The sequence below is a fragment of the Mandrillus leucophaeus genome, unplaced genomic scaffold (genome assembly GCF_000951045.1).
Source record: "Mandrillus leucophaeus isolate KB7577 unplaced genomic scaffold, Mleu.le_1.0 Scaffold95, whole genome shotgun sequence".
Lineage (NCBI taxonomy): Eukaryota > Metazoa > Chordata > Mammalia > Primates > Cercopithecidae > Mandrillus > Mandrillus leucophaeus.
Genome location: NW_012110363.1, coordinates 5,382,307 through 5,397,648, shown reverse-complemented (window position 1 = coordinate 5,397,648; position 15,342 = coordinate 5,382,307). Strand labels below are relative to the sequence as shown.

At 35.2% G+C, this 15,342-nt stretch overlaps 1 protein-coding gene across 3 annotated transcripts in view; it reads right to left on the bottom strand.

The window, feature by feature from the left end:
* Positions 1-15,342, bottom strand: part of RAPGEF2 (Rap guanine nucleotide exchange factor (GEF) 2) — a 177,641-nt gene that overhangs the window by 24,607 nt on the left and 137,692 nt on the right. For all 3 annotated transcript variants that reach the window (XM_011970525.1, XM_011970526.1, XM_011970527.1), the window contains 8 exons: positions 12,364-12,500; positions 11,223-11,381; positions 4,580-4,732; positions 4,143-4,307; positions 3,115-3,222; positions 2,820-3,023; positions 2,594-2,702; positions 1,920-2,166 (listed from right to left, as the gene is read on the bottom strand). In XM_011970525.1, the coding sequence (XP_011825915.1) occupies positions 1,920-2,166; positions 2,594-2,702; positions 2,820-3,023; positions 3,115-3,222; positions 4,143-4,307; positions 4,580-4,732; positions 11,223-11,381; positions 12,364-12,500 (1,282 nt within the window). The remainder of the gene's footprint in view (positions 1-1,919; positions 2,167-2,593; positions 2,703-2,819; positions 3,024-3,114; positions 3,223-4,142; positions 4,308-4,579; positions 4,733-11,222; positions 11,382-12,363; positions 12,501-15,342) is intronic.

The following is a 15,342-nucleotide window of genomic DNA, read 5'->3' as shown; positions in this document are numbered from 1 at the left end:
TCAAATATGACTCTAAGATCTTTCTTTGTTATTGTGCTGTTAATAATTCTGCATTTAGGACTGGGTGTGGTGGCTCATGCCTGTAATCCCAGCACTTTGAGAAGCCCAGGTGGGTGGATCATTTGAGGACAGGAGCTCGAGACCAGCCTGGCCAAATAGCAAAATCTTGTCTCTACTAAAAATAAAAAAAAATTAGCTGAGCATGGTGGTGCACACCTGTAATCCCAGCTACTCAGGAGGCTAAAGAATGAGAATTGCTTGAGCTCAGGAGGTGGAGGTTACAGTGAGCAGATCCCAGCAATTGTACTCCAACCTGGTTGACAGAGCGAGACTCTGTCTCGAAATAATAAATTAATTTTAAAAATCTGCATTTAGGTAATTTATTCTTTTCATCCATTTAAAAAAAAGCTTTTTCATCAAGGAGGGTTATTTTAAAAATTGATTCTTATTTTCTGTAAATGTCAGGTGCCCTAATCCACTGTCTCTTAGAAACTTACTCAATATAAATATCCTATTGAGTCTATAACTACTACTCCTCACTGCTTATCCTTAGGACTCTGCTATAGAAGACTTCTTCAGCTGATACAAAACCACCAATCATTACTCTATAGTTTAATCGGGACAACTCAATCAATCAATAATATATTTTAAATCATATTTCTCTAATCTGTAGATGAAAATTTTATCTGAGATGGGGTTTTTTTTTAAAAGATCTGAAATGGAATTTTTTTAAAAAAGAAAAAGAAGTGTTTGATATAGTCCTGTATATCTACTGCATGTCTTTAGACCCATTAATTTATCAAAGAAAGAAATTATACGTTTTAAAGTTATTATCTCTTCTAACATTGTAGTTTGGGGACTATATAACTAAATGTGGCACAGTGAGAAATGGCTGACAGTAATCGAGTTTTATAAAACATCCCTAGACTCAAGAAGGAACTAAAATGAAGAAATAAGCAAGCAAACAAGCAAAGCTTAAAAAGCATCAGAAATACCTGCAATTTTGTCTAGCCTGGCTGAGCTCCCGGCATAAATAAATAACCAAGAAGAAATTCAAGAATACACCTGACATTCTGACCACTAAGTTGACTGGGAAGAATGAAAGGAGTTCTGTGCTTGGTTGTTGATGCCCTGACAGTAATTAAATAACTGAAAATAGAAGAGAGAGGGGAATATAGAGAATAATAGGGATGAATATTGGCAACTGGATAAAGCAATGATTTGATTGGTAACGAGCAGATGTTGTTGGTAAAGAAGATACCCAGAAACAAAATACAGTAGAGAAAGCAACTCTAAATCATCACGGAGGAGACAGGAGGCAAACACACCCTTACTTTTAAAAAGTCCAAACCTGCGACCGGGCGCAGTGGCTCACACCTGTAATCCCAGCGCTTTGGGAGGCCAAGGCGGGTTGATTACGAGGTCAGGAGTTCAAGACCAGCCTGGCCAAGATGGTGAAACCCAGTCTCTACTAAAAATACAAAAATTAGCTGGGTGTGGTGGCAGGCGCCTGTAATCCCAGCTACTCGGGAGACCAAAGCAGAAGAATCACTTGAACCCGGGTGGCAGAGGTTGCAGTGAGCCGAGATCGCACCACTGCACTCCAGTCTGGGCAATAAGAGGGATACTCTGTCTCAAAATAAAAAAACAAAAAACAAAAGAAAAAAAACTCCAAACCCCCCAAAAATAGTTCAAATGAGGAAATGCTAAACTATCTTTAAAGAAGATTGGGAGTGGCCAAATAAGTGGCAAAAACGAGATTAAAACAAATTTGATTGTTTAATTACTTCTTCCAAAATAGCTCAGTAATAAAAACCTAGAACATTTTTAGACTCATGCAAACATTAATTACATCACTACCTTTGCATATCATTTTAACAAAACAAAATAATGCACAGAAAATGTAGGCAGATGCTTACTTGTATGGTTTCTGTGGCAAGATACTGATCCGAGTCTTGTCGAGTATCTTTTTCAGCTTGTTCCTTCCTCCAACAGTGTTGGCTTTACTTTTTTTGTTCACTTTTTCAAGTCCTATCACCTGTTCTACATCTACAGCAAGATCTGGAATGGAGTAGCGACTGGCCTTTTTGATGTCACCAATTTTAGGAAGGTGGGGGGCACCATTTCTTTTCTCTTCTGACAGTCTTGTTAGAAGTTCTTTAAATACTAAAATAAATGAAAACAGAAACACCACATAATGGCAATTAGAAGATATCAGAACAATTCTAAGGCAATTGTGGAACTTGGAAATACATGAGAAGTACAGACTTCAGTTATCAAAACTGCAAACCTGCAGAAAAACAAAACCACACAGTAAATGAATGACGCCAAATCTGCTTGGTATGTTGCTTTATCAAAATAAGTTTAAAAAGAGTAGTACAGTACACTCTTTATGGGTATTTTCGTATTTATCAATAAAATATTTCAGTTATCAATAAAGACATAGATTCAAAATATATATTATGGTCAAGTCAGTAGCTTTTTATTTAGATCGAATCTATGCTTTTACCATACACGCTTTCTTATGATGTCTGAAATACTGAGGGAAAAAAAGGCCAAAAGGAGAAAAATGAAAAGTATGCCAAATACTTACCAAATAAATTGGTTTTCACAGTGATAGATAAATGTGTGTTATTTCTAAGAATTTCCATGGCTTTTGACAGCTGAATGTTTTCAAAGTTTTGGCCATTTACTTCTAGTATCTAAAAATAAAATTATAAAATTAATGTATCAAAACTGACTGGAAAAAAAAAAAAAAAAAACAACAACAACACAGACACCAAAATTCACCCTTAAATCTGAGTTTAGAAATAGCATACCTGATCCCCCCGTTTCAAGCCTGCTTCAGTTGCTTTGCTACCTGAATCTACACTGTCAACAAAGATTCCAAATCCCTTTTCGGAGCCTCCAAGTAAGATAAAAGGCAAAGGAGCTTCTCGGGATGGTTTTGTTAACGTCATCAATCTTCTTTTTGCTTTAGCAGCACATGCGATATTCAACAGCCTTAGGTGTCCACCCATTTTCTGTAAGAGTTCAGAAACAGTAGTGTCAACTCAAAAACAGGCTGAATAAAATGAACTTTAAGCTGATCTTAAAAAAAACCACAAATATTACCTCTCTTTCCAGATTGTTTTCAAATTCTTCTAAAAATCGAGTCATTGCAGGATCTCCTTCAAAGTCATTGAAGTGATTATTTACCCACAATAATACTACCCGTGTAACCTGAAAAGTCAATTATTTTCCGTAAGTGTCCTTTTTAGTGCCAAAAATGTGATTAAAGTCATTCCAGAAAAGATATCCAACTTTCAAACACTTTACCTAATAATAATAAACAGGAAAATAAATTAACAATAAAGTCTTCAATGAGGATGACCTCCTGAAAATCAATTATTTTTACTTTGACTATAGACTTCATGTTGCTTTGCCAGGAAAGGTTCTGAGTCTGTGAGGGTATTTAACCTAAAACTTGTCTAACTTTCAAAATGCATTTGAAACAGATCAAAATAAAAGCAAAGGTGTAATAAAACAAAAATCAGCTAACACAAAAGACAGAAACTAGAAAGTAAAGGTAGAAGAACAGACTAGACAAAGAGAATCAATGCTATTAAGCCTAGAAAGCTCCGTAAGGGTGCAGAATATAAAAGGAAGGAGATAAGATAACATAGTTTATCATCCAATCTGGCCTTAGTGCTCTCAAGAGCTCTAGATGGTCTCCTTAGAATTATAATCCTGGGGCCTACACTGAGTGATGACTGCCATAAAATGCTGCTTTGGTGCCAATTTAAAAATTGTAACTTTTATCTGGTGTACACTGACTACCAAACTAGTAAATGCAGATTCCTATGGAATCCAGATGTTTGATTATGTTTTAACACACTCCCAACAGAACTTAAAAAATGTTTAAACATTTGGTGGCCAATTTATTGGCCCTTGTATTTAAAGAAGACTGAACTAATATTTTGTTCATATTTCTAAGTCTGAACTAATATTTTTATATCACCTTTTTGTTTTTTTTTTTTGGCTTAAGAAGTACATTCTCCTATTTCATTACATTAATCTGGACATAATTGCTGTGACAAATATTTACATGTTTACATTTTAACGTTTCATATTTAAGAATCAAAATAGAATATATTTCCAACCTTATCCCTGAGGCTCGGGTCATTAAACCACTCCAATAACTTTTTGCCCACTTCCATTGGGCTAGAAAGAAAAGTCCTATAGGTCAACAGAAAGTCTTCTATGAATGTTGGATCTACTACTGAATGCTCTTCTACCAAATGCATTGTTAACCTTTCTGAGGTACCCTGTAACAAAAAAAAGGTTTAATTACTATATATATATGTGTAACATTTATATGGTACTGGGATTTCAAACATTCGACATAAAATTAATTGGGTAGTAACACAGTTAACAATAAATGAAACTGCTATTCATCAGGAGATCATACCTAAAGATTTTCCACAACTGATAACCTTTAAGAGATAGGCTTAAAAATGAAAAAAATCCTAAACTGCCACAACCAATACTACCAAAAAAATTCCTTTCCTTGGGAAGTAGGAGTGGTCCTGCGTCCTACCTTGATGACAATGTGTCCCTTTCTTGTTCCAGTTCGATCAAGTTCTCGGTGTTCTTTCACCATAACAATCTCTCCTTCCTCTTCAACTTTTTGCATGTTCTTTTCTACTTGGTTGAGAATACGGCAGTAATCTTGCTGGGCTATGCAGACAAACTGGAATAAAACATAAGTCACATGTTAATGATAAAGTGCTTGTAAAAGACTTAGCAGTACTAAAAATTCAGTGTTTTAATTATTTAAAACTGACATTTTTCCCTGTCTTTCCCATACTTTCTAAATTAATGCTGTAATGAACCTTAATCAGACTTCTCTACTTTTAATGTATTTCTTCCTCGGTCAAGAAAAGTTTCATTTCTAGAGTATTTATATGTATTTTACATTCAAAATCCTAACAATTTTAAAAACCTAAAGACAAAATTAGAAGATAGCTTTTTCATGCTTCTTTCAGTTAAAAAACATTGCAGTGGGGGGAGCAGAACTGTAGGAGAATAGATGTAAAAACTTAATTATCATTTAGTGAATTAAAAGAATTTGAAAAAGCAACAATTTTTGAATAAGAATGATTTTAATAAAAGATACAGACACTCAAAGATACCTATGGAGTAGACATATTTGCTAATTACATTGATGAAACATCATTTTAGAAAGTTTGTTCAAAGAAGGTCAAAACACAAACCACATATGTGTTATAGCTCAAACCATTATCCTTATAACTGGTATTAAGGGTAATCCTTGCTCTTAAAGAAAAAGTTAAAAATCTGCATATTAAGTCATTACTCTCCCTGACCCCAAATATAAAAAATTTCAGAGCTTAGGGCAAACCACTTAAGAAATTACATTTCTTACAAGTTTTAAAGAAAGTTAAGAATGAATGATAAAAATCACTTATTATAGAAATTAACTAGAGGTTAGTGAGGAGACAAGAGATCATTTGGAAATGGAAAGAAGTATAGTATTTCTTTTTCTCCTTTAATGTGAAGATGAAAAAGGAGGTGGTTAAATTATATTGTAAATAAGATAAAATATGATGCAACCACCTGAAATCATGATTTCATAGGGCACTTAGAGCTCTGATAATACATTATTCTTTTTATATTGCGCATATGAATTTTTAAAAAAGATACTATACTAAGTATTATGATAATCATGACAACATCTTCATCATCACTGCCATCACCATCACACTGTGGCAGCCTTATGGAACTTTTTCAATTCATCCTCCTAATCAAACCATGAGGAAGGTGCTATTATCCTCATTGTACAGATGAGTAAACAGCCCGATGTCTCATAACTACATGCTGGCCACTTTAAAATAAATTACACATGCACATCAAAATCTTGGAGAGAAATAAACTGTTAATATTATTTCTGAGCAATGCAAATTATGAGTGACTTTCATTTTAATATTTTTCTATATTTTTCATGCTTTCTGAATAACCAATAGATTTTAAGTAGAAGCAGCAGTTCATAAGAGGAACAGCATATTGCAGTATCATGTTTCTCCCAGAGTTGGCTAATCTCACTAGTTTTTCTATTAAGCATTTTGAAGCAAAAAGTTAAAAATCAAAAGATATAGGCTTTTTTTGTACTAGTAATTATGTATACTTTAATTATATTAAAATACTTTTAGAGCTCTGATACTACATTTTTAAAAATATTGCTCATAGTATCACACTAATTTTATAAATAAACTGTTAACATTATTTCTGAGCAATTTCCTTAACACTGACCACAGGTGTATAATATTTCAAAGTATATGATCCTTAGTTTCTTACCTAAAAATTATTTTATTTCTTTGTACACAGCAGCAAAATTATTCCCAAATACATAGAAGAGATTTAGGATGGTTTTATTTCCAAATAATTCTAGGTGTTCTTTCTTGTGCTTAGTTTTAGAGAACATAATTAAATACTCATTTTCTCATTTATCTTCTAAAAAAGAAATACATCCCTGAATTCAACTGAATAAGTAGATATAAGGGAAAAATGCTTTTTGAAGAGAAATGTACTAAAATTAATCTTGACTACAGACTTTTTTTTAATTAGAATACATTTGATTTGAAATTCTTAGTGTCTAGACAGACATTTTGGCATTTATTCTGTAGCAAGCTGAAATACCATCCAGAAAGGAAAAAAAAGAAAAAAAATCCCAAACTGAATTTCTAATATGGTCATATAGAACTGGCACCTAAAAAGAAATACATTTTACATGAAAATATTTATCTTTTTTAAAGAAGCTACTTATTTTTGCTATAACAAATTTATAGATCTAACATGAAATTCACAGGTAACATTTAATTTTAACTAATGCGATGAAGTCAGTTGAAAATCTTTGAAAAAAAATTTTTTTTTTTTTGAGAGACTCTCACTCTAGTGCCCAGGCTGGAGTGCAGTGGTGTGATCTCGGCTCACTGCAACCTCCAGCTCCTGGGTTCAAGTGCCTCAGCCTCCCAAGTAGCTGGGATTACAGGCATGGACAACCATGTACAGCTAATTTTTTGTATTTTTAGTAGAGATGGGATTTCACCAGGCTGGTCTCAAACTCCTGACCTCACGATCCGGCTGCCTCAGCCTCCCAAAATGCTGGGATTACAGGCATGAGCCACCGCACCTGTTCAGAAAATCTCTGAATTGCTTTACTGAGGTTTTAGGTTTCTGTAAATCTCATGGGTTTCAGATTGCTGTAAGCCCATGAAAGTACTATATGATCTCAGTACTCTGGTATGAAATAAAAATTCAAATAAGAATTCACTTAAAGTCAATGGCAGTTTATATCATAGGATTATTTTCCTTTGGGCATGACATTATAATTTGTATTTAAGTAAAACATTACAGATGATGAATGAAATAAAATTAAACTTCAATCCACATATGGTGTAATCAATTTTCAATTTATCCACAGCAAACTGTTTTCTCATCCAAAACTGCTTCTTACACTCTAAGTGGTATTAGTGCCTATGATTCCAGGAAGAGGTGAATCTAACATAGATTTGCTTTAAGAGGTTAGATCTATTTAAACTGGCACCTTGCAGTCTGTGAGGGAAATTCATACCGAATTGTTCACACAGGTATCCAAGTGTTCATTCCCCACTTGAAGGGTGGAGGGCAGGGCTCAGGGCTAAGCAATGCCTGGGTGTCACTGGCAGGCCTAAGATACAGGCAGTGGAGAAGAATAAAGGGACTAAGAGGGTAAAAGAGGAAATGAAGAAAGGGAAACAGAAGAAGTGAAAAAGAAAAGAAAGAGGTATATGTGGGTAATGGAAAACCATTACCAATTGCCTGGTACCATAGGGTGTGTGTATCAAGCTCTGAATTTTGTCCTTTCATACCACACAGGGAGTAAGAATAGACACTGAAGAGGGAGAACTGGAAGAGAATACAAAGAAGGGACCCAGAGCAAAACAAGAGCTTGACCATGTCATGGGATCCAAACAAATAAATCTTAAATTTAATCCATTCATCATTGTGTTCTTACGCTTAACATGAGCTCAACTATCTTACTACAGAAACCAATATTCATTTTGGAACTCCCTGAAATATAAGATAATGACGACAAAGCCTATACAAAGTTGTTTTTTCTTGGTAAAGATAGCATCATTTTTGTTCATTTCACTCAATAACTTGCTTCCCTACAATACGATCAGTAAAATAACAAACTCACGGAGGCTATTTTATGCATGAATAAAAATATGGTTCTCACCGTTTCCTTTACCTCTCTCAACAAGGAGATGAACTAACATTTGTATTTTCTGACAGATATATGATATTTTAAAATGGTATCCCAAGCAAGCACTTAAAATGCCAAAATTCGTTCTCCATCCCTGTTTAAGGAATTCCTTAGGGATAAAATGCTAGGCCTGAGCAGATGGGTCAATGGAAGTACAGGAACGAAATCCCTGATTTAACATATTCCTTTTACAGTGGTGTGGAGTGGAGCAGAAAGGAAGACAGGGACTTTCTTTAGCAGGTACCTCAACCCTTGACCCTCTTCATAATTAACTTCATACTAGGAGCTATAGGAGTCTATAGATTTTTTTTTTTTTTTGAGATGGAGTCTTGCTGTGTCGCCCAGTCTGGAGTGCAGTGGCGCAATCTCGGCTCACTTCAAGCTCTGCCTCCTGGGTTCATGCCATTCTCCCGCCTCAGCTTCCCAAGTAGTTGGGACTACAGGTGCCCGCCGCCACGCCTGGCTAATTTTTTGCATTTTTAGTAGAGACGGGGTTTCACCATGTTAGCCAGGATGATCTCGATCTCCTGACCTCGTGATCCACCCGCCTTGGCCTCCCAAAGTGCTGGGATTACAGGCGTGAGCCACCGCGCCCAGCCAGAAGTCTATATATCTTAATCAGAGTTTTATTTTGAATTGGACTCTTCCCTGCTGACTATGTGGGTTTCCCACTAATCTTTCACTTGGTAAATAAATTAGATTCTTTTCCCTAACATAACCCCTACTTCCTCTTCCTTTTCCAGAACTCCCAGATAAATAATGTTACCTGGTACATTTGACATGACTTAAGCACTCTGTAATATTCAGTCATATAACATTTCAATCAATTATCCTGAAACATTCTATGCCGCATATCATTTCAGTCTCATACTTACAAAACTTCTAACAAAAGAGTTTGGCTAAGGGGTAGTAATGTAATGGCTGAATTCTCAAAAAAAAACAAACAAACAAAAAAAACCTTTTACTTGCCCTTTAAGGACACACACTCTAACTCAAACACTATTGTAATTCCACTATGTAGAAGGGTTCAGGGAAGACATGAGAAGACAGGAGACAGGAAAAACCTTTAACAATTTGCTAGCTTGTTTTGACTCAGTTTAGATTTAGTTTTTTTTTTTTTTTTCAAGAGTACAATTACAGAGCTGAAATAGCATATATAATTCCCTTTAAATGCACATTCCCGCTAAACAAAGACTTCAATATTTACCATTTGTTTTCCTCTATTATACCACATAACTGAGAATTAGCCATTTTGTTTTCCTCTCTTATACCATTTTGTTTTCCTCTACTATACAAAATAATTGGGAAGTAAATATATTTAGAATGCATTTCTGGCATTACATATTTACAACACTGAATTCATAGCCTTATTTTTTTTTCCTCTATGGTGCTCATGGAAGGAATTAGCTGGTGGAATTATTTAGATTCTATAGATAAGATAATTTTATGTATAGCCATGGTCATTTTCCTTTTTAGTAAGTAAAATGCTTAAAATGAATATTTAAATAAGTGATACCATTTTACATTGACCGGGCACTATAAAAATTCAATTATGTTATTTTAAAATAAACTATATTCAGATGTTTTTCAAACTGCAGACTAATAAATACAATGACACTTAATTAGTCTAAGTCACATCATTTGGTTGTTTACATTTAATTGTTTCAGAGACAAATCCTTTTAGAAGTCATAAATTATAAACACCTAATAATATCAAAAGCATCTTAAACGTACTTCTCTGTAATATGCTGGTTGCCAGTTAAATCAATCTAGTTTCACATTTGGCCTTAGAATTTTCTCTAGTCAATTATTAAATGCTTTTAAATAATAAATATTAATAAAATATCAATACTGATACTATTTGTCTTTTGCTATCAAGTATTTTCTTTTTATTAGCTATTATTTAACTAGCAAGTCATTCTACTGATTCACACTATGATTAATTTCCATGACTCTTCTAAAATCAATTTCTTACATGTATTTAAATAAAAACACTGCATAACTATACCTAATCACTTTTATTAATGTATTTACTTCATAATGTGCATTTTACTTCCATATTTTGATGAGATTATTAATTACTGATGGCAATCACTTTTTTTTTAATTGAACTCACAGTTCTGTGCAGTTCAAGTAACTTTAATGGAGATTAATTTTTACTTTTCTGCGGTGTTATAAGACTAAAAGTAATAGTTCCACATTAAAATTTTATTGGTGCAGGCATGGTGGCTCATGTTTGTAATCCCAGCACTTTGGGAGGCTGAGGCGGTGGATCACTTGAGGTCAGGAGTTTGAGACCAGCCTGGCCAACATGGCAAGACCCCATCTCTACCAAAAATACAAAAAGGCCAGGTGCAGTGGCTCACGCCTGTACTCCCAGCACTTTGGGAGGCCAAGGCAGGTGGATCATGAGGTCAGGAGTTTGAGACGAGCCTGGGCAATGTGGTGAAACCCCATCTCTACTACAAACACAAAAATTAGGTGGGCATGGTGGCGCGCACCTGTAGTCCCAGCTGCTCGGCAGGCTGAGGCAGGAGAATCGCTTGAACCCGGGTGGTAGAGGTTGCAGTTAGCTGAGATCGCACCACTGCACTCCAGCCTGGAAGACACAGTGAGACTCTGTCTCCAAAAAAAAAACAAACAAAAAAAACCCACAATTAGCTGGGTATGGTGAGTGCCTGCAATCCCAGCTACTCCGGAGGCGAAGCAGGGGAATCACTAGAATCCAGGAAGTGGAGGTTGCAGTGAGCCGAGATTGTGCCACTGCTCTCCAGCCTGGGTAACAGAACAATACTCTGTCTCAAAAAAAAAAATTTATTTGTAAGATATTTATATAGGAAGAAAAATCTCATCACAATGGCATATAAGTGCTCTTTATTAAGAATAAAATATATACTTTTAATGGTATATTTTATACCTGGCAGTCATCCACCTTTGTTCTCATCACTCCTTTCATGTATTCTTTGTCCATGGTAGGAGAGACACCAAAACTATTTCCCATACATAGTATTTCTGCTTTTCCATCTGGATAAGTCACTTCCACAGATCCATTGAGAATCACTGACCAGGAGTCCAGCTAATCCAAAAAAATAAAGACAAAGCAGAAAGTAACATCATGATCATACAGCTGAAGGTGCTAGTACGGTCCCTAAAAATGAATGAGCAGATCTTCCATTTTGGAGATAAAACAAGTAACTCTATTTTACTGTTTAACAAGTTCACAGAAAAAGGAAAAAAACACAGCCACATATCGACATGTTTCCATATGCCTAGCACAGAACGCGTATCATAATGCCCTTTTAGTTTGACTTTGGATATTCTTCTCTAAAATGACACAAGGAAAAAAATTTCTCTGTCCCCCAAAGCTCATGTAGACAAAATGATTATCATTGCTTCAATAAGAATATCATTTTGTCTGAAAAAAGGCATCAAATTTACGAACATTTAAGATGCAAAAACTGAAAAGTTAATATATCAAAACTTTCTATTTGCATATGAAATTCTGCAAATAATGGGAAATAGAATGGATTTGGAATATAGTGACTCATATGGTTTGGCTCTGTGTCCCCACCCAAATCTCATTTGAGTTATACTCCCATAATTTCCATGTGTTGTGGGAAGGACCCGGTGGGAGATAATTTGAATCATGAGAGTGGTTTTCCCTATACTGTTTTCGTGCTAGTGAATAAGTCTCACGAGATCTGATGGTTTTATCAAGGGTTTCTGCTTTTGCATCTTCCTCATTTTTCCTCTTGCCGCTGCCATGTCAGAAGTGCCTTTTACCTCCTGCCATGATTCTGAGGCCTCCCCAGTCATGTGGAACTGTAAGTCCAATTAAAACCTCTTTTTCTTCCCAGTCTCAGGTATGTCTTTATCAACAGTGTGAAAATGGACTAATACAGTGACATAACAGGTGTACCATCATTCTTGATTTATTCAAACTTACTGTTGTTGGGTGTTAAAAAGGAAAAAGTAAGAATTGGGGTTTTGTTCAATTGCTGTATTGAGATATCTTTAAGAAGAAACTTTTTAGGTGGTAAGAATAGCTAGCTAATCACCTCTTCACCATCATTTAACACTATGGTCCCTGCTCTTTCCACCACTGCGAACACCATCACAGCACAGAGTTCTCGCCTCACCGACATCGTCATATTGGCAAAAGCAGGCAACTGGTGCATAAATTCCAAGAGTTGTTCTGAAAAGCAAAAGACATACTTTATAAATACTACAACTTTTATTAAAAACAAGTGTTCAAAAAGAATGCTTTAGGTTCCTTTCTTTTTAAATGCCCTACAATGTTGCTTATCGAAAAGCACATCTCAAGTATCTTTAACACCAGTTGAATTTCTTGCAGGTACACAAAGAATTCTGTCACTGTGGAAATGATGACACTTACTTGTTGAATTAGAGTCAACAGTTTACACTGTAACTCCAGTTCTAACGCCACTAAAGACATTACTAAACTTCAAATGGGAAATTTCAATTGTAAATGAGATACAAGGCTTATTATCACATGAGTGAAAAATGAAAGGTGGCTCTGAGAATTCTCCAACAAGTCAGTTGGTCCACTCCTGTGCCTTTTGGGCAGGTGGATGCCTACAATAGTCAGCAGAAATAACTATATTTAATTCAAACATTCTAAGGAATATTTTCCATGGATCAAATCTATAAAAAATGATCAATTAAAAAATTAACAACACGATATAAATGAAAATGAAAACTGATATACCATTTTTTAGCCCACAAGTTGGCAAAAAAGGAAATTTGATCGCTCTTCCTTCCTGTGGGGATACTGTGGAGAAACAGCTTACACCTTAGTATGGTTCTAGCTGTTGATGTCACAGTCTCTTCAAGTCCTGGGTTTTCTATTTTTAAAAGTCCTGTATTTTCTTATCATTCAGTAGCTTTACTAATTACACACTAAGTTCTTTCCTTACTCCTCACCATGGCTCTGTGAAGTGCGTTTTCTTTTTCATTTCATAGGGAGGAAACCAAGGCTCAGCATCAGCACCATATAATTAAGAGATGGCAAGACCAGGCACGGTGGCTCGTGCCTATAATCCCAACATTTTGGAAGGCTGAGGCAGGAGGATTGCTTGAGGCCAGGAGTTTAAGATCAGCCTGAGCAATCTGGCAAGATCCTATCTCTACAAAATATTTAATAAATTAGCCACGTGTGGTGGTGCGTGCCTATAGTCCCAGATACTCAGGAGGCTGAGGTGGGAGGATTGCTTGAGCCAAGAGTTTGAGGTTATAATGAACTGTGATTGTGACAATGCACTCCATCCTGGATGAAAGAGACTCTGTCTCTTAAAAAACAAACAAACAAACAAACAAACCCGTGGCAGTGACATGATTCAAGACCATCTGCTTCCAAGGTCCTGCTGGACTTTAAAGGCAGTGGTAAAGAGCACAGGGTGTACGTCAGACATTTAAATGCTTACTAGTTGTATTACTTTGGGTAAGTTGATCAATTTCCCTAAGGCATAGTTTTCTCATTTAAAAAGAAAAATACAGTATCTGCTTTACTGGATAGCTGTGAGAATAAAATGCAGTAAAGACAATAAAAGTCTGTGGCACAGAGTAAATACTCAATAAATGAGAACTGCTATTACTGTCATTATTATAATAGTCATGATATCATTCAAACTTTCGGCTAAATAAAAATTATACTAGATGTTTCTTGTACATAATTAAATATTTCCTATGTACATTCCTTTTATCTGTTAAGCTTTAGTGACAAATTTTATGTTCTCGGATACAGTTTGTTAATTACTAAAACAAAGCACAACAGAAAAATATATTCTGTGAATATATTTTCCCAGATACAACATTTCTGGAAGGACAGACTTGAGTGGTTTTCTCTGGTCCAGTTGGGCAATGGCATGTTCTGATTGGACTCTATGTCATCCCTCCTATATAAGACTTTTCATTACACAGGGGAGCTCTGGCAACAAGCAAAATGATAATGACAGGTGTACCCAAAGATTCTGTCCAATAGGACAGTGCTGTGCAAACTGACTCAGATTTATGTGTCAGGAAATCACTTTACTTTTGCTACCAGTATTTTTTTTAAAAAGAAGTTAAACTATCAAAGCACATCAGTTATAGAAAGAATACGTTCTGTTTCATGAAACTTTTATTTCTGGAATGAGTAGGAGTGTCTGTGCTGTACCATAAAATGTATTTATTCCTGGAGAAGCAGTAAAGCAATTCTGAATACCATTGCAAGAGATGACCCATATCTATCATATATGGGAGCCAGGAATCATTGTTTTACCAATGCACTGACCTTTTGATTTGAATTATAAAGGCAAATGAACAAGTCATGGTCCTCTGAAGCACATCTCAGTTAACTCTGCAGTTTCCAGCTCTGTTTTCTTTAGCCTTCATCCCTCACCCCTCACCATAAACTATGACACTATTACCTAGAGACCATGCATTTTACTTTTTCCCACCCCTTGTATTTGCTAAATTTCTTTGGACAAGCAAAGATTCGTGGGTTTAAGAAAAATGTGGGCCAGAAATTGTCAGAAATGTTTTGAATTTAGTATCTGTTTAGACAATAATAGAAGTCAAATAATTATCACATATATGATCAGAGAATAAAAAGTGGGAAAAAAATACAAAGTACCTTCACAAGTATTTGTTGTAATAATTTTAAAGTGCTTTGTGTAGACATATTGTTTGCTTTTTGGCAGACTCTTAACCTATTAGTGGGTCATGAGTTTAATTTGTGATATATGAGTAGTGGCTAGCATTAAAAAAAAAAAAACCACAGGCTAGAAGATATCTGTGTATCATATATTATAAAAATAAAGGAGACAGAAAGATCAAATAGTAAATGTACATAATTATCCAGGCTCAGCTGAAAAACCAGAAATACATAAATGCTAAACCAGATGGCATCTAAGACTTTTTAAGATTTCAAGGATTCAATAATGGTATCCCTGGTTTTTAGATAATTTCCATGCTATATTATACTAGATGATTGGAGCAATTTTTAAAAATAAAGAGCTATTTTATAACCAATCATA